A 25,610-nucleotide genomic window follows, 5' to 3' on the forward strand; every position below is an offset into this window, starting at 1 on the left:
ATAATACAGCACTCTTGCCCTATATATTAATAAACACCATTTTATAATTGTAAAGAAATGCTTAAGTATAAATTGAATTTGCTAAGTAAAATAGAATATAAATGTCACATATAAATAAAGATAATTTCTACTTATTATTAAAATAGTCAAATTATTTCTACTCGTATTTTTATTATTTTATAGAAATTCAAATCCTTTTTTTGAATATATGTATAGTTTTATCTGTTGTTTTCATATTTATAAATGAAGTAAACAAATAGTTAAAAGTGGGAAAGTGCCCAGTCTGCTTTTAACTAGAAGCAATATTAAAAAACAGCCATTATAGTTAGCATATTTGGTACCTCTAGTTTCTTTACGATCTCTCATATCTTTACGCACTTTTTCTGTGGACACAATGTGCGTAAATAAGCGAGAAGTTACTGTACCTCTAAAAAGAACATTGTCAAAGTTTTAAGCATTCTGCTTATGTATAAGAAATATATTGAAATTAGTAGACTAGTGGCTAAAATGTTTTTAAAACAATATTCAGTGATACACATTTTAATTGACTAGCAATATCAAAACATATATATATATAAAATAACATTACTGTTATACGTAAAAAAAGAGAATACTTTTAACATTGTTAAAGTTAATTTGAAATACTCTATTTAAAAACAAAATCATAACTTATAAGCAATGATATATTTTAACCAACCAACATTTAGAAACAATCATTTTTATTCCTGCACTATATTTGCAAAAAACTGCTTACTAAATCGAAAATGTTAAGTAAGGTTAAAAAGAAAATGTTTGAACTATCCTTAGACTTCAAAAAAAAAAGTTAAAATATGGCATAGATGTCAAACTATGAATTTTATAACTTCAAAGCGCCTTTAATACTAAAAAACTACATGAATTGAAAACTTTTGCGAAACATAAATAGAAGAATAGAAAATAAATAGTTCATGTATTTGTTGTTTTCTAGTGAGTTTTGTCATAGAGTGAAAACCACTGTATGTTTTTTGTTGCTTCACAGGATTTTTTCGACCATCCATCTGCATCAAAGTGGTGAAAGGTGACACTTCCTTTTTAAAGAAAAAGCTTAACAATTGTAATCACTTCGTTAGAAAACCTGAGTGTAATATCTTTTTAAAGTTATCTCAGTAAAGTTTGATATTGAAGAAATTTTTATTGTACCAAAAAAATATGATAGTAAGGAATAATTATCAACTAATAACATTTAGTTTTTTCCTATTTTTGCTAATTATTTTTACAAAATAACTACATTTTACTTTAAGAAGGAGTTTAGTAAATAAGCATCGTAGAAGCATGAAAAACACCAACATAGTTAAAAATATTTACAAAAAATTGTGAACTAAAAAATCAGGAAATCAGTTTATTAAAAAAAGAGAAAATAATCAGACAGGCCTTTTCAAATGCATAGTTAGTTCAGTTTATTCTCATAATAAATTAAAAAGAAAACGTTATTAGATCTTAAAATTATTTTAAAAATAAAACTTGTGTTACCATAAAATATAATAAAAAAGTGCATAGATTTAAGACCTGATTGTTGTGTGCAAATATTGTTAAAGAACATAAAAAATAAAAACATTAAGCTTACAGAAAACAATAAAGACTTTATATTTTTAGAGTAAATAACTATTAGGAATAGATAGATAAATTAATACAAGTGCACTTTTCTCGTAAATTTGTGATAAATGTAGATAAATTAAAAGTATTGGCTTCAGTTTGAAAAAAACATTGATTGAGTAATAAAGTTGCAGTATAAAAAGTTCGATGTAAAAGTAATAAGTTTACAAATTTGACAAAAAAAAATTTAGTATAAAAATTAGTTTCATAAAAAATTTAAATTGATTAGAGCAAAATAAAAAATATGATCAAATATTTTTGACTGCATATAAACTGTGCCATGTTGTAATTTTTTGTGTGAGTTTGAGCAATGTATGATTAAATAAAGTTTTTATTGTGTGATATTGCATTTAAGTTAATAAAAAAATAACATTAATTAAGTGTTAAAGTCTCAGTATCAAAAATTTGATGTCAGAGCAACAAATTAAAAAAAAAGTAATTGAAAAATTTCTATGAAAAATAAATTTGGAAAAAAAAGTCATGATTAAAACGTTCGTAATTGCATATAGCTCGTAACTATAAATGAATGTGAGTTTGAACAATGTATGTTAACTGCATATAATTTGTAACTGGTTATGTTGATTTCAATGTATGATTATCTATTGTGTTATATTGCACGGTAGTTTGTGGATTCTGCTCTCAACTGCGGCTATAAGCGCGGCTCCAAGACCGCTTCCATCGTTCGAAGTGACGAATTCCACGTTTAATTCGGGAGCGAGCTCTTTCACTTTTCTCTGCATTTCAACTCTGAATCTGTAAAAAAAATTACTCGTTTGATGAAGTTAAATGGAGCTGCTTTTAATTGGGGGTTTTGTGATTGAATAAACTTTGTGCTTTAAAATAAAGTTTTTTGTTGGTAAATTTTAGATACAATATACAAACCAATACTTTATACTATTTGAATTTTTAACATAACAAACATATAGTTACCTTTCTGAAAAAGTTTAATAAGTATATTGTTATTCAAATTTTTTTGTCGTTTAGAAACTTAAACCATTTACAATCAATCAAACCAGTTTGTTACTAAAGTTCATTGTTTAAACATTTATAACAATACTTAAACACAATTTTTGTATAGTTTGAATTTTTAACAACAAACTAACGTGGGGTGCTTTTTGTAGACGGAACCGTCGCAACCCACGGTCACGTGGCGGTTGCCACGGTTACGGTGAATTCTCCTGGCAACGGCGACGACTCCCACAGCGCACAGGTGGGCAGCCCTCAACGACAATGTGGCACACAACTAAGGAAACTTACTTGTTAAAGTAATCTTTGGTATGTAAATACAAATTTGAAATAAAAAAGTCTGTAGTTAGTAAATGTTTCACAAAAACATTTAAATAATAAATCTAAGTATGAATTTATTACAATAAATTATTGAACGTAGTAGAGCATTGGAACAACTTAAAAAAAAATAAATAAATTTAAAAACAACAAACATGTAAATTTATTTTTAAACTTTTAGCTGTTAATGAAAAGTTCATTAAAATGTAGAATATTGATAATTGTATTAGTCTTAAAAACAAGTTTACATAAATGGTTTATGTCAACTAAAGTTACAACTAAAAATATTAACTTTTAATGAGATGTAGCTACTGCATTAGTTTTTACCTTTTCTTTATTTTTTTTCAATAATCTCTCTATTCGATATCTCTATAAAGTAAATAATAACAAAATAAAAAGCTTACAGACAAAACTAAAAAGACTACTATAAATAGGCTAAAAACAAAAAGAGATAAATCGCAATTTGAATTTGCAGAAAGACAATAAGTAGCATAAGAAGAGCAATTAAAACTTGATTATTTTCATCGAAGCTGACGTCTTGCTTTTAAATTTAAAACATAAAATTTGCAACAAAACTTGTTTATTTTTATAAAAGTTTTCATATTAGTTTTAAAGTACTAACATGAAGATATATGTATTCTGATTACAATAAAATTAATGCTTTGGGGCAATAAAGAGGTTTAGTTTTCACAAGTTGATATTACTTTGTAGATTTAATCTTAGATACTAATTAAACAAGTTTCGCATAAAAATTGTAAACTGAAATGGCAAATATAACTGTTTCACTAAAAACTTATCATTTCCAACAATTAGTTAGCAATTATTAAAAAAAAATATTTTTATTTCAACGAAATTTCAAATAACAATTTATAAGAAAACTTTCAATCTTTGAAAAGATCTGTTTTTATTTTAAATAAGTAAATACTTTTTAATTTGGATCGCTAAACTTTTAATTTTGAATAACTAACTTTTAAAGCTTTTTAACCTAGTTCAGGAGCATTTCCTGAAAAATTTAGGTCAAACAAGGTTTCAAAAACCACAAAGAAAGCAGATTTAATATATTTTAAAAGTTTTATAGAAAATTAATGGTGAAAAAGCCATTCGCTTTTACATTCAAGCATTTTTATAAGAAAATTTCAACAAAATCAATAATAGATCAAATATTAAACATTTGTTTCACTTATATAAATTGTATGTTATCCTTCACATATTAAGCGTTCAAAAAAGAGTCAACTTAGTTATAAAACTCTTTTAAAAGATAAAATTGCTAGTCTTGTTGCATGAGTTAAGTGGTGGCAATAGCTAATCAAGTCTGTCTGTCCCAAGAATTACGTTTAAGTTGAACAAATTTGTGCAAAATAACTTAATCTTTTTTTCAAACTTCTAAGCACTAGTTTGGTTTTCCACTAACTGTGGTGGTGGTAATTTTATGACTATTTGCTTTTAAACTTAGTGGTCAAATGTAAAAAAATTACAGCTAAATAAGTCGCTCTCCCAAGTTCTAAGTAATGAATTTATAGGAATATAATGTAAATAAAAAAGAAATTACATAAATATAAGTTAAGTACACTTACTTTGAAATTTCAATGTTAAGAAATGTTATAAAAAAGTAGTTTAAATGATTAACCTTTTGCATTCATAATTCAAAAAACCTTAAGTTTAACCTTAGTTTTAAATTAGTAAAAAAGAATAGCTAAAGATTAAAAGTTAGTACTAAACGGTTTTGGAAGTAATAAAATTAATTTAAAGTTATATTAAATTTTTAAGTTAAATTATCAATTAACAGTTTTTAATAAAAAATAATAATAATCAGATGTTGTTTTTTCCAAATCAAATTGTCTGTATGGTTTATATTTTACAGTAACTAAGCAAAAAATAAATTACATACCAAACACTTATACATACAAAAACTTATACATACTAAATTTGATCATTTTATTTACATGGAAGTATTTTAAAAAAGCTAAGTACTATTTCGTTTTTTATCAAGTTAAAAAAAACGACTAATATATATTTATACTTTTTGCTTTGTCTTAGATAGCCAATTTTCATTTTATAAAAAATGATCTATTAACAAAAAAAAGCCGTTGCTTGTATTTTATAAATTTAAAAGTTTTGATTTAACTTAAACAAAGAAATAAAGAAAAAACTAAGTTATATAAATAAAACCTGTCAATGTTAGTTATTTTGGTCCATACAGACTTGATTATAACAATAAACAAACTTGTATCAAGAAGTCACACTCATTGTCATTAACGTCGACATCAAAATTTTTCATAAAGTTTTTGACCGTCGCATAGTCTATTGTATCACTGAAAAATAAAACATACTGGTTTAAAAGATAAAGGACTTATCTTTGATATTTTTTGTTAACTTCTATGAAAATATTTGATTTAAAACATATAGTAAATATCGGTATTTTACAAAAACATGATATATTACACAAAAAAAGATCATTTATATTTTTTCATCTTAAGTATTAGAGGTTTTAAGAATACAAAAACATTTTGAAAAAACAAAATAAAATACTTTTGGAATAAAAAGATCAAAAATAAGTAAAAACAATTTTTTTTAAACTTCAACTGGTTACCTGCACAATTGTGAGACGAACGCGGTGGAAAGTCCAGCTTGGTGCAAAACACTTTCACTTTTCATTTGTTGGAACAAAATATTTTCTTCACTCAACTTTATGATGACTCTTCTTGCGATCTCTCCGAGGTACATTCCTCCGAACATTTTTTCGTACCTGTTTAAAATATTAAAATAAAATATGCTTGAAATTAAAAGTTTATGTATGTAAGAAAAAGAAGTTTTTTACTTTTATTACGAATTTATTCATATAACAAATATAGTTCATCATTAATACCAAACTTTTCATTATTTCAGTTTTAAACAGAAATTGTTTTAGCTTGCAGCATATATTTAAAAATTATCCTTAAATATTTAAAACAACTTATTTTCAATGCTAAAAAGGCACAAATAAATTTAACAAACTTTAACATAATTTAAATATGCAAGATTATAATAATATCTCGCGTAGAACTAGAGTTTTAACAAACTAAATTTACAGTTTATTAATTAAAACAAAACATCTAGATTGATGAAAGTGACAATAGTTTTGAGGATCGTAAGTTAAATTTATATTTATAATCTAATGTAAACGTTTGTTAATAGTAATCTTATCCCGATAAAAGTACCCGACGTGGTGTCTAATGTAAGCAATCTAGGTTGCTAACGGTAATTAAATGGGGATAGATATGTGTAGATAGGATAGATACATCTAAAGTACTGAAAAGTAAGCAAAAGTTTATTTACAAATATAAAATAATCACACGACACACTAACTAAAACTACAATTGAACACAAGTAATAAGAAGTATCTTAAACTAAAAAAACGAAGCGTTTCAAACTTAAATTTAAACACTTTATAATACAACATTATGAGCTTCACCAAACACTAACCGATACTGCAAGTAAATGCAAGTAAAATTCCGTTTTATAAGCACTGAAACAAATGTAACTCCTTTAAGTAAACAATATAGTTTATTGTTTTAAGAAAATTGTTTTGAAAGTTATAAAAATTGTTTTGGTGAAGCTTGTTTTGAAAATAATAAAAATTGTTTTGGAAAAGCTGTTATTGTTACAAAAAATTCCATATTTATTCACGAGCTTTAAAATATTAAAATGAAATGTTAGTTTCATTACAATCTAACTCCAAATAACGCCAAATCTTACTATCAAAATAACCGGAATAAGGCCAAACAGTACGATATATGAGTTTTGTTATCGGTTTTTACTTTGCTCGAATTAAAAACAAAAAAAAAATGATTTAATTTTTTTTCTTTTTTTTTAATTAATATATGTGAATAATTTTAAACAATTTTTTATTTTTTCAATTGTTAATATTTTGTTTTATTTAGCTTTATTTCGGAATTAGGAAATCTAGAATAAGGCTAAATAGTACAAAATATTAACAGTTGGATAAAAAAAGTGTTGTACAGGATTTATTTACTAAAAACATGAATATAAAAAAAAAGTGTTTATTATTTTTTGTTAAAATTAGAGCTAAGTAAAAATTGATAAAAAAACTCATTTTTTCTAAGGGGCCCCACACTAAAAGTCAAGCCCCAATCCAACGTATTTTTTTTGTATATTAAAGACAAAGTACCGCTCTCTAAAATAAAAAGAAAAGTTTTTATCTAGCTATTAAGATAAGGAAAATAATTGGGTCTAAAGTTTGGACATTTTTTTAAAGTTCTTGAAAAACGTTATCAAGCTAACTTCACACTCGTTTTATTTATACATGTTTTTATTAATTAGATCAATAATAGCAAGTTTATTGACCATTCATTTCAGATTAGTTTATTTCATATTAATTTTGCATACTTTTTTACTTGACAAATCAACTTTTTAGTTCTCTTTCAAACTTCAATGAAATTATTTCTGTTCCTAAACCTATTAAACACATAGTTGCATATTTTTGTTCCATAAATTAAAAAATCAATGAACCATAAATTATTCATCTAATTTAATTTAAATTACAGTAATGTTCAGCTTAAAGACGAAATTTATTAGTATTCACTTCTGGTTGAGTATGCACTTTTGAGCAAAAACGTTTTTCATTTACAATGTAATTTTTTTGGGTGCACGACTATTCAAATTACAATAATTCAATTTTAAATAATTCTGAGTTATTGTTCATACCTATTTTAATAAATTTAAAAAAAAATTACAATCATCAAAATCTTATTAATGGAAAACAAGTCTACATGCGCATTGTTCTCTTTATAAAAAATTAAACTAGTTTTTAAGATATGGCTAAACTAAATATAGTAATTATTTATTTTCGGTTTGAAAAACTTATTTTACAGATATTTTTTCACCATCATAATATTATTGTCTATACTTAAAGCAGAGTTTAAATTTTTCTAAAATATTTACTACTTTTTGAGTTCCTTTAAACATTTTTTTAACAATTTTAACTGTAGGAATTTGTATTATCATGTAACCGTTTCTTTTTACTTCAAAAGAAATAAAAAGGTTAGCTGTAATTAATAATAAAACAGTTTTCTAATTAAATCATGACTGCTATCATCGTTTATGGCTACAAATTCATTTATATTTTCCGCTGCAAAGGATTTAGTTTAATAAAATTAAGACCGGTATTTCTTGAATACGCAGTTTCGGATTGTGCTCAAAATACAAAACAAAGCGAACCTTTGTTGTATTAGCTATAACACAATATTAAGTAATAAACAAAAAGTATAGATTCAGAATGTTATTTAGCATCAACTATCAAAAAAAAACTGGATCTAGCCAGATCTCGTTTAAAAAAAAATGGATCAGGTAATTTACTAGCTCAAAGTATATTTGTTAAAAATTGGGTGAGACGTAACGAACGTAATTCAAAGTTTTGAAATTCTACTCGTTATTTTAAAAAAGGCTAGTATTGAAAAACTAAATAAAAATGACAAACAAGAGTAGAGCAGAATGTAAAAAATATATTAAAATTATATGAACAATTACTCCTAAATAAACTTTAAAAAAATATTCAAAAAGATTGAAAACACCTAATTTTCAATTCTTTGTACATATATGATTGTCAGGTTAAGTTGACGATACAGAACCTTCCTTAAAGATCCTGGATGAGTTCAATTCATTAAATATTTTTACTGTAAATAACTTAAACCTGAAACTATTTTGAACAAAATCAGCAACCAAACATAAAACTTTCAAGTAAAAAATGATCAGCAACTTACTTGTGCTCACCAACGTTTGGAGAGTTCAGATCAATTTCGCGGTCGAATTCGGTTATGACGTCATGAAGCGCGCCGCTGACGTCACCGAAAGTTCCCCATTCCGTGTTGATGCACATTTCTCCTTGCTGCTCAACAGAAGCAGGGTCTATGGTGCCGATGTTTTCGATTTTCTCCATATAGCACATGTTTGTACCCGTGCCTTTACAATAAACAACAAAAATTAAATAATGAGCAAAATAAAAAATACATTTTAAAGAACATTATAACTTTAAAATTAAAAAAAAAAATTCTTAAAAAAAATCTTCTTTAGACAGTTTCTAACAAATAAAGGCTGTATATTACAAAAACTACTATTTAATTTTTTTATATGGTTATTTTTAATACTCTTTCACTGATTATTTTTGAAATTATTTTGATAAAGCATAAGATAATAAACTAAATTTATTCAATTATGTTTTTAAACCACTATATATCAAAGAAAAAAACACTGAAATTTTGTTCAGTTTGAGCACCTGAATTTAAATTAAAAACTATAAAATTAGATGTTTTTATGTATAACATATTCTCTAGCCTAAAAAACATTCCAAAATGTTTGACTTTAGTTTAAAACTAATCTGAGGATGAAGCTTTGGTTTTTAAGTTAAAACAACTTATGATTGGCTTTTTTACCAACTTTTGTAGTAAAACAAACAAACAAATTTTTTTTTAATTCAAAGGTTAAAATTATCAATCTAAACTACAATTTATTTTAAATGAAATTTTCAGTTTACATACAGGGTTGCCAAATGTTTTTGGAAAATTTTCTCCAGGTTTTTAAAAGTATACATTTTTCTGTCTATTTTTAGATTAAAGTTAAGTTTAAAGTAAGAAACTAAGTTAAATAGTATAAAAACATTGAAAACATACTTTAAAGCTACTTTAAATGTGTTTTTTGATATTTTTTTTTAATGATGACATTAAAACTTTATCTATATGATATATTGAGTCGAATCGAAATTTTAATACTTAAAATGTTAACATTATTAAAAGTTCCAGGCTTCTCCAGGTTCTTCCAGGTTTCAAGGTCTTTAGGCAACCCTGTACAAACATAAGTCATAAAAAATTATATTTTTATTCTTTTCAAAGCTAATTTTCAACATCCGTAACGTAGATTTAATAAAATTTCCTGAATCATAAAGGTGTTTATTACGTGGTTTTAATGACTAATTGCACGTTTTTATTCTGACATTTCACATAAATATTTAAGAGATAATTACAAAAAGTTGCAACAGTATATGACGTGTTTAGTTATGAATAGTATTAAATACTTTTTATTCAAAAAAGATGCATGTTTTATTACTATTAAAAACATAGCGAAAATAAGCATCAATATAAATAAATAACTTTCTAAAAGTTGTAACTAAAATCAGAGTTTATTTTTTCAAATTTATTTCAGGTTTGATGACTTGTAAATTCAATAAATATTAAATAATATCAAAAACACATAAAGAAACAAGCTAAAAAACGTAACAACTTTTGTAAAATTATTCAAAAATTAATGAAAGATTTTAAATTCATCACTTATTTGCATCTGATGATCTGCTTTTAGCAGTGAAACATTGTTGTATTCAAAAAAATTAGCTAAACATAAATTGTGTTGCTCACTATATGCTAGAGCAATCTAAATTTGTCCAGTAAAATATATGAGTTAATTGAATAACATCAAAAAGTTTAAAAACAAAAATTATGTGTTGTAAACACAGCTAAAAATAAACTAAAGTAATAGAATAACCTTATAAATATTTATAAACCACACAATCGAAATTAATAAAATATATAATAGTTATAAGACCAGTATTTCAAACAGAAAAAAGCATTTTACAGCCAGAATAGATTTAAAAAAATTATTAAAATATGACAAATTTTCATGTAATCTAACCTACAATCATGCCCATGCTTGTATTGTTATTTGTGTGAGCAGAAGCCTGCATTGTACCAACTGTGTCGTTGACAACTGTGCTCATTATTCGCAGATCAAAGTTCTGTAAGAAAAAGCTCTTTAAAAACTGCTTCTGTAACTTACTGATATAATCAACTGTTTTTCCCTGGTGTACACTGCAAAACCAAGTTTGTGCACTAAAAAAATTAAAAAATTATGAAGCATAACAAAGAAGTTTTTGACAAAAGAAAAACTTTGTGAACAAAAAGATTGGTTAAAATTTTGTGCGTAGCCAATTAAAACACAACCTGACATCGAAACCTGAACCTTCTGTTGATAGCTTCATTCAGCAACTTACCGATGTCTTCACCTACCACCCCTGTCGCAGTGTATCCCTTTGACCAGCTCGTCAATACTGTCTGTTTTAGTTTAGGGTTTAAAAAATGTAGTTTGTTTAGAAATTTTTTTAATTAATTTTCCAATTAACAAACAATTTTCTGCTTTAAATAAAACTAATAAGAGTAAAACTTTAAAGGGCAGCTTTACCCGTTAAGAAATTCTCTTAACGTAGTTTTAAGTAAAGTCAAAATTAAAAGTTAGCAAAGTAAAAATATGCCAACAAAAAACAAAGCTTCAAGATGTTTTGTATTTTGAAATTATTAGCCCTTTTTTATGTTTTAGTTAATAAAAAACTTCATCATTTATAAATGACTTAAAAAATAATTCATTTCTAAAAAATAATTAATTTCTAGAAAAAACAATTTATATAGTTGTGTTATTCTTCCTGGAAACTTACAGTTTGTTCATAATCAAAGTTTAAGTTTATAAGTACTTTAAAGAACAGTCTAGAAAACTGCTTGAGACTTTTAAAAACCAAATTATAGTGCGTAATTTTCTTTTATTAGTAACTTATTTATTTACATTATAGAATTTTTTTCATATCAATTTATCAATTGGAAACTGACCCCTCTTTGCAAGAACTTAATAAAGTTTATACATTAAATGCAAACAAAACAAATGGACTCGATTTTAACTTTTTTTCTTCGTTAGTAACTGAGTTTTGAAACAAAATTAAAACACACAGCACAGAGCTTAACAAACTAAAATAAATGAAAAAACTTTTATGATGCAACTTATAATATACACAAGACATGTACTGAAACTTAAATGTTTTTTAAACTACAAAACTTAAACAAGTAATTTTAAATAAAACTACTTATTTAATTATAGTTATAATTATATATATATATAGTTATAGTTAAGATAATTTGTAATGATTTTTTGTTGTGTTACTATTACTTCTTTAAGGTAGTCAACACATATTTAACATTGTCAACACACCACGTTATAAACTTTCAGCATAAGCTTTGCTCGTTTTGTCAAAAGCAAACATACTTTGAAAGGTCAGTATCACTTATAAATATGCCACATTTATATTATTTTTAGTAGTTGAAAATTATGAATCTGAATTAAGTTAAACATAAGCCAATGTAAAACTTTGTTTTATATTCAGAGTCAACTGAAAAATTTTAGACAATGTTCACTAAATGACAGTTACTTCTTCTTTTTAATATTTACAGCTACCATCACAATCATACTGACACTCATTTATTTTTGTTTAGATTTTTTGGTTATATGCTTTTATCATTACTTTTTAATTTGCAGTAAACAAATAACTAATTCTCATACGACATTTCTTTAAATTCAACTGATTGGTTGTTTTGAATAAATTTGGTTTTAATAAATTATAAACTTTCTTACAATGTTTGCTTTTGTATTGTACCAAGTTCTGTTTTTTTTTGTGTAATGTAATTTTTTTTTTATCCTAAATTTTTATTATAAGGTATTTTTATTTAATACAACTTTTAATTGTTGATTTAACTATTTTTACTTAAAAGATTTTTTCCGGTACTATATTTTTTAGGAAACGTCTCGCCTTATATAGTTCCATTTTATTTGTTATGCTTTTTAAAAGAAAGATTATTCTTGTACATAAAACTTTCACATTGTTTATTGTAAAGAATGTTTGAAATAACATTTTTAATAAGCTACATAACTAAGAAACTTGTTTTCATCAATGGTAATTTTACAGTGACTTGTAAGCTTAAAGATTTGAAGAAAGCATGAGTTTGCTTTTATCCTTTCTCTACTTTAATGGTAACAATACTGTAAGACCTTTGTCTCTATACAACCCATTTATTTTAGTAACAATTATGATCTTTCACCTGTTTAACAAAAAAAAATTAATACCTTGCATAAGTATGTCTGTAGCTTAAAGCGCCTTTTAAATTACTTTGAACGTGATAAAACAAGCACAGCCTATAGCCAATAGTAATGATCTGGTGTGTAGACTGTGCATTAAAGTTCGCATAATGTTTTTGAAAGATAACAGCTGCCTCTATAAAAAGGAATTTAATTTTTTGATTGGGTATAGCTTTTAGTTTTTAATGCAAAATCTTGAAATTTTCTCAAACAAAACCAGATCGAAAATATTTGTTTTAGTTTTCAAATAAGTAATTATGTAGGAATAACTAATTAGAAACAAATCTTAGAAGATTTATAATCATATTTAGAGCAAGATAGTTTATTTGTGCTTATATAATTTTACTTTAGTAATACTATAATGTAATTTATAAGCCATCATTATAATTAATTATAACCCAGTAATAACAAAATACACAAAATTGCCTTTGGCATAAACTTAAATCAATTAAAAGACTTTATATTTTTGTAAACAAACCTTTGTCATGCTGAGGTTCACGGTGGGAAAGGAAAATGTGAAGCCGATTGGAAGAAGCATGCACATCATGTCACGTGACTTTAGAAAGTCAAACAAATTGTTTGCAAGGTAATCAAACAGCTGTTGACAGTAAAATCTTGTGTAAGAGTATTTATTGCATAAAACTAATTTTAATTACACCACTAACTTTTTTAATAGAAAACCTAAATTATTAAAAAATATAAACACTTCACAGATTTATTTACTTAAACATTAGTTTAATAAAAAGTAGATAAATAAATGGCTATATCTATCTTGCATACAAACAAAAGTATTTATGTTTTAAAGATTCATTTTAGTTTTAAGTAGTAAAAATTGTTTTCAAACTAAATAAAAATTACTTTTTTCAAATTAAAAAAACTTATTTTAAAAATTTTTAACAAGCAAACTTTTTGAAACAAAAAAACTAGCCTGAGTAACTATAAGCTAACCTGAGTCAGTCTGTGTTTGTTTGAAAAAATATTATTTATGCCTTTTGTACTGTTTAGTTAAATTAAAAAAAATTTAAAGTTTTATTAGTTAAAATTAACTAAAAAGTTACTAAGAACATGTCTGTAAATTTATGCTTCAATAACTTATGTTTTTGAAAAACTGTACAATATACTCTGTTAAACTGAAACAACTTTAAAAACAAACTTTTAATTTTTTTAAAGTGAGTATTCTGAACTAGGAGTAAATTTTTCTTATACAGCAGTACTTACTAGTCAGGTTTAAAAAATAATTATAAAAAACATTAATTGTTGATTGAAAAAAAAAGTACATATACAATTAAACTTAAAGAAAATAATTTGCGAATAAATAAACAAGAATTTCATAGGCTAAAGGGTTTCAAACTAAAATTGTTTATCCTATCATTATAAATGTTGAATTCATCAATCATATAAAAATTTAAATACCATTTAAGAGCAAATATAGTCAAAAGAGGGAAAATTCTAGTGGAGAATTAAAATTATCAAAACAAAAAAAAATTGTTTAAGCCCAAGTTAATTTCAAAAAATATTGAATAAAAATTAACAGTATTTTATTTGATAAATAAAGATATATACTGAATTAAAAAAATCTTTTAACAAGGTTGTTACTCGATGAGACAAAAAAGCCAGCTTGAGTGACCAAAAAACTATATTAAGTTACATCAAGCTAGTCTAGGTTGGCCTATGGTTTATAAGCCTAAGTATAGCCTGAGTTTATGAAAAAATACAAAACAATAATTCATATGAGCTAAAAGTGAAAAACAAACGATTTATCAAGTTTAAATATTTTAAAATATCAAACTATTAACAAAACAAATTAATAAATACAAAATTCAGAAAAAAAAAATTAAAGTTTAAAATTGTAGCCTGATATTTAGGAAAAAATATCTAAACTTGCCTGAGTTTGCAAAAAAAGCATGAGTCAGCTTAATTTTTCAAAAAAGTTTAAACTAATCTCAATTATCCTGAGTATCATGAGTTTGTAACAACCCTGTTTAAACATCCTATCCTGAGTTCCTCAAGAAAAAAAAAACTAGCCTAATAAGTTGGCCTGATTTTTTATTAAAATTTAAATTTGTCTGAAAAAGTTTGACTGTTTTTCAAACCTGAATACAAAAAAAAATAATTAGGAGCTTTCAACATTTTTTTAAAACTAATACCTACTTTTTGCAACTTATTTATAAAATTTACTACACTTTACAATTTCAATCAAATTTGCATAATAGCCAACTTAGATAATACAAAGGTTTAAATTAAGTTCAATTTTAATTTCTAATATTACTTACATCAGTACCATTTCCAGTCATCATAGACTTAGGTACAAAATAACTTTGTTGGTCTATTTTGATCGGATGGTCTTTGTCTTCATCTAGATTGACTAGCAAAATTCTAAAATTAGTGCCTCCCAGATCAAGGGCTAAAAAATTTCCTCTTTCTACAAAAAAATAGAAAATAATTTGAATTATATTAGAAGTACTTTAACAAAAAGTTTTACACTGCTTAAAATGTTTCAACTGTTTTAATTTTTGTTAGTTTTCAAGGTTTACATACTTTTTAAAACTTAAGTAGTAAAAATTATTCTATAACTGAGTAAATTTGTATTTATATTAAAAAAAAGTTTAATACCTAACTTTTTTTCTAATAATTGGGATTTATTAAACTAACTTAGAAAAAAAAAACTTTATAGTTTAACATTTAACTTATTAATTAGTAAGTTAAGGGTTTAAGTAAAACCTGATCCATTTGGTGTTGCAGTAACATAGGTTGGGAGTTGTTTTATTTCAGCATTAGTGTTCAATGCTTTATCCAAGCCATTCTCAAGCTCTTTCTCCATTTTTTTCAGAAGGGATTCCAAAGTACCATTGTTTAAGGTAAACTCTTTGAGAATTTTGTCAGGAGAAAACATTTGTAGCTTTAGAATTAGCCTATTAGTTTAACAGAATATGAGTAAATAAAAGCAATAAATTTGTATTACTGCTAATTTTTTTTAAATTTTTTACTTGTCTTGTAAGTTTTAAATAAATAAAAAATATTGACATCATATTAAAAAAATAGGTACCATAAGTTAAGATTATTATGGTATCTTGTCTTAAATAGTTGTTATAACATAAAAAATTGTATTTTTTAGCTTACAACTTAAACAAATAAAGCTTAAAAAAATACTAATACAAACAGTAAAATGATATTATGAGAAGGAAAACAGATCTGTAAGTAGAATATAGTTATTTGTTTATTAACTTTAGGCTAACTTAGAATTATAGAAAGTAAACTGCACAGAAGTCTTTGAAACATTTTGAAAAAATAACTTTAAAACAGAACACTTTTCTTCAGAACTTTAAGCATTTTTCAATTTAACTGTTTGCTACAACAATGCACATATTTGGAAAACACTCAAAAGCTTAAAATATCAACAAGAGTAACTACAAAATAGAAAATATCTTAAAACTCTAATTCCCATGCAAGTATTTTCAAAAGTGAAATAATGAAACACTATCATGTTAAGGTTTTACATTTCTAGTATAAAAATTTAGATAAAAGATAGTAAAGTTCAATATACAGCATAAATTGGTAAAGTGCTTTGTTGCTTATCCAACCTGGCTATGTTAGACAATTTTTTTTGTACTTATGGTAGGACTAGCTTTGAGCAGGATAAGGACAAAACATTGTTTGTGTTTGAAAAATATTTTGTATTATGCAATGCATATAATAAATGCACACTAAATTTTCTGCTAATTTAATTTATTTTAATTTTTTACAGAGAAAAAAACTATTAAAAAGAATAAATAAATAAAACAAAACTTTAACAAAATTTACATTCAATTCATTGAAAACAAATCACATCATAAACAATTTGTTTTTATTGGTTTTGAGTTTTAGCTAAATTAATTAAATCTATTTCCCTTCTGAAACTAGCCAGATTAGTAAGGAACCGGATAAGCGAGGAAGAACTGTATTTATTTGGGCTTTATTTATCCAGGCTACTAAATTGTAATCTAACACTATTTTGTTTCAAATAAAAAACTTAAAATTTTCAGGTATGTTTAACATTGTACTATAATAAAATTATTTAGTTTAAGCTCTTATTTATACATTTGAAATTTACTTTTTACAAATATATGCAATTACTGTTTCAAAATATAATGTAATACTATTTGAATTCTTTTATAAAATGTATTTTAGATAAATATCTAAATCTTTGTAGATATGTTGTTCAATATTAACTTTAATTAATTGTTTTATTTTAGTTATAACTTATGTCTTTTGGAATTTACAATTGTTTTAACTTTATATTAAAACAACACATGTAGTAGCTTCCTCGAAACATAAGCTAATACCATTTGACTTCTAATACAAACAGTTTTTACAAAAAACACATACATACTGATTTATATCAGTTTAGGTGTAAGCAAAAACGAAATTACTTATTCTTAAATGTTTGATCTTAATTAAGATTTTGTTAATTAATAATTTTGTAAGTTGATGCTGAATACTTTGAGAGGATTTGAGGTTGACCACAGTTGTTTTACTCCAGTAAGTATGGTTCATACACACTATACAAGACATTCAAAAAATAATAACTTTGTTATTGAAAGACCTAGAACACAACTTGGCCTAAACTTCTTAAAGTATTTGGGCCCTAAGTTGTGGTCTAGTGTTCCAGAAATTTTTAAAAACCTAAAAAAAGATCAGTTTAAATATAGTTACAAAAAATTCTTGTTGAGCCAGTATACTGAGTAGGTTTAGAGTGCTGTGGTTGAATATTTTGTGTTGCATGCAGATTTTGATTAATTGCTTTTGGTTGTTATTTTTATCTGTTTCTCTTATTATATGTATGGTCAATTTTGTTTGTGTCTACTCTGATCATGATTGGCTGGTTTTGGTCTGTTGATCGGGAAATATATTGTATGGTTGTGCTGATTGCTTTTTTTTTGCTACTATCCAGTTTTTATTATATTTTTGTTATATTTATTTGTTAGCTGTATATATTAATTATTATTGCATAAATATATTTTTTTTTTTCTTACTTTTATTAGACTAAAATTTATTCCACCAATACAAGTTTCAGAAACTACATTTTTCTTAATAGTTTTTGTTTAATTTTTATTTATTTATTTTTATTTTTTTTCTAATTTAGCTTAATTTTTAGATTTTTTTTTTCTGAAAACCATTTCAGTAAATTAGTTAATTATCAAGCTTTAAGATAGTTATTTAATGCTAATGTATTCATTATAATACTAGTTTTATGCATTTGCTCAACAGCTGATTGTGAGTTCACTTTGGTGGCGGTGAGTGATCACATGATTGGATTGTTGGTGTGATTTTTTTTGTTGTAGCGCCGGTGAACACTTACTTGGGGATTTGAGCTTCATGATTTTCCCACACTTTGTGGTTTTTAGTGTTGAGATTTTAGCCTTGTGAGTGTTCTCCAAATGGCGTGTCACCAAGGGCTTCTTATTTGTTTAAAAGATAGTTTTTTGTCTATTTTATTTTTGGATAGTTAAAGTTAAATATTAATGGGGCAGGTAAAATTACATATGATGTAACACACACACTTTTCCCCAGAAAACGTTTATCGTTGCAAGGGGTAGAGTTTGAGACTGAAAGAAAGAAAGAAAGAAAAATGTGAACGCTCACAACAAAGGTCGATGGATTGGTGTGGAGAAAGACCTTTTGGTCATCGAGCTGCACACCATTTACTTGTAACTATTCTTTGAGCTAACTTTAAAACAATAATGAAAGAATTAAAACAAAAACTTAATAAGTAACTGTATATACAAATTTTTTTTTTTTTTCTTTTAAGTTCAAAAATGGTAAGCACCCTTTTTTAACCCATTACTGCCAATATTGACCATGGAAACCATAGTCTACCATGGGCTCCACACCGTCTCCTCCCCTAGATTTCTATTTTTATGATCATGTACATTCACATTTTTCTTGTTGCCCTTTCTACAAGAGCAACCACAAAAAATGCAACAGATATCTCAAAATTGAATAAATGGGGACAGTTAGTGATGTCAGTATATATAAAATATTCAGTAATGTCATAAAACTGAAAGAGCGCCATGTATTTTAAAAAAGTGTCTTTAAATTTCTAGTATATGTGTTTGTAGATAAATAAAAATAGAACAAAAAAAAAAAAAAAAAAAAAAAACTTGGTCTAACTGTTTTATAGATTTGTAAACAATTCAGTTTTAAACAATAAAATCTAGCACTAATAATTGATAGAATTTGTTTAAACTACTTAAAATAAAATCACTTCTAACAATAAACAGCTAAATTTAAAAACAAAATAATAAAGTAATAATAAAAGTATTTAATTGAGTTAAATAAATTGTTTGTAAACCTAAAACTAATTTTTAACAAATAAAATTAAATAACCAGAATGTCTAAAAAATATGAAGTTTTTACTTCTAAATTTAAAATCTCAATCTTCTGAAACAAATTGACAATTAATATATAGTGAACAAAAAACTACAAAATAGAGTTATAAAAGTAAAATAATACATCTACTCGTTAAATCACTCTGTCAATGAGGACAAAACAATACTATCAAATTTTATGTACAAGAAACAAATTAAAAAAGTATATATAATAAATAAAATAATAAAAATAATAAAACCAACCTATACCAATCCAGCTCTACCTTCACCCAGTTTATAAGACCAACAGCAATCAGCCCAAAAAAAAAAGATTAAGACAAACACCAATACTAAGATATAAGTTTAACTGTTGGTAAAGATTAAGCTTGATATTTTTCTGATTGTCTTTTAAGTAAGTTTTCTCTCATTCCATATTGAAATGCTCCAAGATAGCTCTGATCTACCAAGTTTCTAGGCAATTCTTCCCATAGTTTAGAACCAAGGTAGGATAATGTTTTAAGACCAAAGAGACTATTTACTCTGGGAAAAAAATAGTTTGTTTCGGCAAATCTTGTTAGATGATTATGCATTTTATTAACGTTTGTAAAGTAAGGCTTAAAGTTAACTGGTAAAGTATCTTTTTTAAATTTGTGCATAAAAACTCCTACCTCATACTTAAACATATTTTTAACATCTAATATTTTCTTATCTATTTTTATACTTTTAACACTTTCATTCCAACCTTTGGAATGAATGCATCTTAATGCTCTATTAATGAGTTTATCAATTTCATTAATTTTAGTTTTACTTGCCCTACCCCAACACAACAAACCATATCTTACATGACTCATTAGAAGAGAATTAAAGATGTAGTATAAGGATTTTTGATTTAAAAAGTACCTTGTTTTGTATAAAATACCTATTGTTTTCAATAGCTTTGTTTTTACTGCTTCAATATGGTCAGACCAATTGAGGTTACTATCTATTGTAAAACCAAGATACTTATAATTTTCTACCTTTAATATGGATGTATTACCTATTTTTATTTGTAAACTTGTGTTTTTCCAAACTTTTGTTTTACCAGAGTGAAATAGCATGTACCTTGTTTTATCAGTATTTAGTTTAAGCCTATTATCCTTTAACCATTTTGATACATTATCTAGTTCTGAATTAAGGTATGCAGTGTCTGTTTTGTAATTGTCTTTTTTAAATGTGGTATATAATAATGTATCGTCTGCAAAATTTAGCACATTTAGACTGGTGTTGTTTTGAAGATCATTTATATATACCAATTTATATATATATTTAGACTGATGTTTTTTTACCATAAAAAAAAAATAAAAAAAAAAAAAAACTGAATATTTTTGTTATAAGTTAAGTAGAGTAACTATTTACTAGTTAATTAAATAGTCTACAAAATTTTTGCCAGAGAGACATCAATGAATCGATGACCGAAAGGTCTTTCCTCACACCAATCCATTGACCTTAGTTGTGAGCATTCACATTTTCCTTTCTTACCATAACTGACTTTTTGTAATATTTATCTAAGGCTTTGCTACATTTTTTAAAGCTTGTTATTGCTTTTCGGGGTTTCCCTTTCTTGTTATAATTTAAATCTAACTGTAAACAAACAAATTCATAAATTATAATAGTTTTTAATTTTAAGTCAACTGATTAGTGTACACCAGGGACGTAGCTAGCTCAAAAAAGTTACGAATCTGCAAAAATCAAATCATCTGAAATGACGCATGATAACTAAACTATGCAGTTATGTTAATACTTCAAAAATTGAATGTTGAAGTATGGGTGATAACTGTATGCAAGGCAATTTATTTTGCTCCACACCCACTATGACTCTTTATGTAATGCCACTTGTGTAAACCCATTAAACTTTAATTGAAAATAAGTATAAGAAAATCACAACTTAACTTAAAAACATTTATATTGTTTACAAAATCAAACATTTAACGTAGTCAATAGAAACAACATTAAATTAAAAAAAAAATTGTAAGATAAAATTGTATGATATAGATTTTTGAAATAAAAGCTACAGCTTCCATTAGAATCAATTTTGCAATGCAGCTTTATGACAAATAAAATCTTTAACGCGCTAAATGTATACAATTTAGATGTATTTAGTTCGTTTAATTTTTACGACACTAAAAATGCTAAAGAATACATATATGTCAAATTTATTTTTCAGGAGTGCATAGCTAAGTATAAATAAAGACTAAAAGCTAAGAAAGTAAAGTCTTTTCAAGTTGAAATAAAAGCAAGTTTTTTGCACATAAGTATACATTTTTGCAGATTTGCAGAAACGTACCAAGCTACGAGCTTGGTGTACACTAACAAAAATAGGGAAGGGAGCGTCTAGACATTTTTCAGAGGGGGTTCACTATTTATTTTTGTTCTTAATTAGCCGCTTAAGTACGCATTTCTTAGGTATGCACTGCCAATTAAGTACGCATTATGCGTACTACGCAAAATTAAGCCGAAAAAATCTGTGTTTAAAATGCTTTTTTTTGATTAAAAATATAAAAAACATATAGGTAGTAATAGACAAATATTATATTTGTTTATTTATTATAATGTATTACATTTAGATAAATTTAAACTAAAAGAACCAGAAAAAAATTATGAACTTACAAATTGTATATCTTTTTTTTTTCTTCAACTGTTACAGACATAACTAACTTACTATATAAAAAAATAATCTTTTTATGAGGTAACGATATTATAAAATAATTAAAACTAGAATAAATTTTTAAAAAGATAATTTCAATTTAGATTTAAATGTTAGTATAGATTAAGCTCTTACAAATTTTCTTTTAAATTTTTAATTTTTTACATTTATATATCTATTATAGTAAAAGTATTTTTTTCAATTAATTTAGTCTAAATAAATTGAAATTTCACTAAATATACATTAACATGTACAAAAATAAAACAACTTAAATAAAAATTGAAATTTTACTTTAAAAAATGTTTAGACTTATACAATTAAATTAAAATACCTTTAAATTGTAATTAAATGTTTGCCTGATGGTGCAGGGATTCTGATTATGGTTTTGAAATCTCTCATGATAAAAATTTCAAAAATCAAGAATCAAATTTGTGGCCAACAGATATACAAAAATAAAACAACTTAAATAAAAATTAAAATTTTACTAAAAAATGGTTAGACTTATACAATTAAATTAAAATATATTTAAATAATAATTAAATGTTTGCCTGATTGTGCAGGGATTCTAATTATGGTTTTAAAATATCTCTTGGTTGAAAATTTCAAAAAATCAAGAATCAACTTTGTGGCCAACAGATATACAAAAATAAAACAACTTAAATAAAAATATTAAAATACTATTCAATGAAAAAAGAATAAATTTCCAGGTGGTATGAAGGTCTAGAGATGATTTTGAAAACTTTTTGAATTAAACTTTTTAAGGGTTAATAGCTTCACACAACATTATTTTATTCAAACAACTAAGTAAAATAAAACTTTAGTGATTATGTTGGACATTTTTTAAGTTAAATTGTACTTACTAGTTGAAAAACAATACTTAATCAAAAGTACACTAAGTAACAATTTATAATGGGAACAAAGAGCATTTTAGTTAAAAGTTTCCCAGAAAAAAAAATGCTTATTTAAAACTTTTACCTATCATCACGTCACAATTAAAATTTAATTTTTAATCTAATTCAGCTAGGCGAAAACGAATATTTTTTGTTAAGGAAACTTATAATCTTTCAGTGTTATAAATTCAACATTCATTATTCAAAGTTTATAAAATAACCAAAACAAAGTCAATAAACAACGTTTTATGTGATATTCTAAGAATCTTTTTTTATTTTTTATTTTCTTTTTTTTAGGGGGTTCACAGGAAATAAGAAACCAGTCAAAATATGCCCCTATATTATACACAGACTAAATATTTTTATGTTTAAATATAAAGCTAGTTGTAATTTAAAAAAACTATGTTATACTAAACAAAGTAAACAAAAAAAATTTTTTTATTAATTTTATAAGCTTTTGAAACTTAGTCCTTCACAACTATCCATTTTTAAAACAAGCATGTAGAAAATTACTTTAAAATATGAAATACCATTAAAATTATAAATAAATAATTCTCTAGTAGCAAGTTTTAAAATGGTAGAATTATATTAGTAACCGGTAGTTCAAAACAAGTTAAAATAAATCATGTATTAAAAGTACCTAAGAATATTTCTTAATTTAGTTGTAATTTTTCGAAATAGTATACCAGGTTTCAACTACCATAAAAAGTATTTTTGTCAGACCTGATCAAGTGTTTAAAAAATAAAAAATTAATTTAAACAATTAAACTTTCATATAAACTTTAAGATAAAGTAAAGTTATATACTTTTCTTATAATTTAATTTTAATAAGGCACTAAACTGAACTGCAATACCATCAACAAAAAAATCTTTAGAAACAAATCTTTGCAAAACTCTATTAAAAACTAAACTTATTGAGAAAATTTTATAAACCACTATTTTGAATAAACTAAAACTTTTAAAAATTTTAAATAAAAATAAGAGCTCGACATCTTTTATATCGACTTTAAAATTTATCATTTAAAACCTTTTCACGTAAAAGTTGTTTAATTTTTGTTAAATAGCAACATATTTGAAAATTAGAACGATAACTTATCTATTTTTTAAACAAACAATTTAATTAAAAAAAGACAATTTGATGGCAACTTGTACTTAAAAGTATATACTTAAACTTTTATACGTTAGGTAAAAAAAAAAACCGTAAATTGTAAATGTTCACAATGTCTGTTGTAATTTTTAGTACAGCTTGTCACAAAGTTAACAATTTTTATCTTGAAAAAAGGATTTAATAACAAATAAAACGAATAACAAGGGTAAACAGGTATTATCAGGTACAGGTCAAATTAAATGTAAGTTATATTTATAATTTAAAAAAATAAAACTGTAGGCAGCCACATTTTTAAAGGATATATTGTACAAAATTTAGTAACTTTCAAGTACAAATAAATATGAGTGAGAAATTTTGATATAAATAGAATAATTTATATTATAAAATTAATAAAAAAAGGTTATACAAATTACAAAAGTATATACACTCTTATACAATATTTAAATCATAAGATAAATAAATTTAAGAACAGATCTACGTAGTCTCAAAAAAGCTCTAAGAATAGAATTTTTTTCTTAGAGCTTTTTTGAGACTCAGTGGATCTGTTCTTAAATTTATTTGAGAGCAGTGTAACGCCGTTAAACGGAATAAAGTTTTGACACAAAAACATCTGTGGTGTTTTTGATATAGTAAGAACGACATTGAATTAAAAAAAAATTAAATACTAAATAGATAAAAATGTAAATTTTATTTTTTTTTTTTCTAAAACTAAAAAACATGTTGTTCGCATTTTTTAGAAATACTAATAACAAAACTTTAAAAGTGATATTTAAAAGTTAATTTTAGAATAGTTCTTTAGATAAGTCTGTAAAATAAATTTGTAAAGTATATCAGAATGTTTAAAAAATCTGTTATTATTTTTCTTTACTTCAGAATAAAGATACTTAAAATTGTTTTATTTTATACAAAATTTTATGCATTTTATTGCTGCGCTTTTAACGGTACCAAATAAAACGCGCGACCAATTATCCAACAGCTAAAGGTCCTCCTATATAGGTATTTGCACTCAAGTAATTATCTTCGGTTACTTAAAAAATCATAACGTCGGTCAAACCGTCTTTTTCACCGGTTAAGTCGCCGATCCACTTCGCAATCTTGGGGACGGCTGTTCCAAACATCGGGTCGTACGAAGTTACTGTACAATACCTTGAATTAAAAGTATTATTAGTTTTGAATATATTAAATTTAAAAACTATGCTGAAAAAAATGCAAGATGATTTTTCTTGAGCATTTGTTTTGTTTAAAGTTCCATGACATGAATGGACTATATGTTATTATATGTAAATAAGCATGTGACAACAGTTAAAAGCTAATTTTTTTAAATATTCAAGCCTTCCAGAGTATGTATATTCAAAACATTATTATATTTATGAAATCTTAATTATAAACTTAGGCACAAGACAAAATATAAATTTAATTAAGAAACTAAACAAGAATAAGACTTAAATATTTTTGATAAACATTCTTAAGTAATCAAAGTCTTATAAAAAGAATTTAAAAAATAATTTAAAAATTCAAAAACAACAACAAAAATGTATCGTTAAAATAAAAGAAATAAAATATCATCTCAATTTAAAAAAAAAACTCTTTAGGTGAAAGTTTAACACAAATAGAACTTCGTTTTTGTTATCTAAAATATTTGTAGCGTACTAACTAAACTACGTTAAGTTTTTAACCCTGAACGATATGAGGAATTTTTTTTTCGTTTTTGTTCAATAAACCACTAG

The 25,610-nt window shown here is 24.8% G+C and overlaps 1 protein-coding gene across 1 annotated transcript; it reads right to left on the reverse strand.

Annotated features, from left to right (window-relative positions):
* Nucleotides 1-702: 702 nt before the first annotated feature.
* On the reverse strand, nt 703-19,737 carry LOC145835483 (hexokinase-4-like). The gene is made up of 11 exons (XM_082943096.1): nt 19,467-19,737; nt 15,577-15,767; nt 15,129-15,277; nt 13,334-13,453; nt 10,902-11,012; nt 10,594-10,696; nt 8,676-8,874; nt 5,507-5,662; nt 5,141-5,228; nt 2,736-2,875; nt 703-2,385 (listed from the first exon to the last, which is right to left on the reverse strand). Exons 2-11 carry the CDS (start codon nt 15,746-15,748, stop codon nt 2,232-2,234), a joined length of 1,392 nt encoding a protein of 463 aa, XP_082799222.1. The 5' UTR covers nt 15,749-15,767; nt 19,467-19,737; the 3' UTR covers nt 703-2,231.
* Nucleotides 19,738-25,610: the final 5,873 nt, after the last annotated feature.

The sequence above is a fragment of the Thalia democratica genome, chromosome 5, assembly GCF_965202585.1.
Source record: "Thalia democratica chromosome 5, ktThaDemo2.hap1.1, whole genome shotgun sequence".
Taxonomy (NCBI): domain Eukaryota; kingdom Metazoa; phylum Chordata; class Thaliacea; order Salpida; family Salpidae; genus Thalia; species Thalia democratica.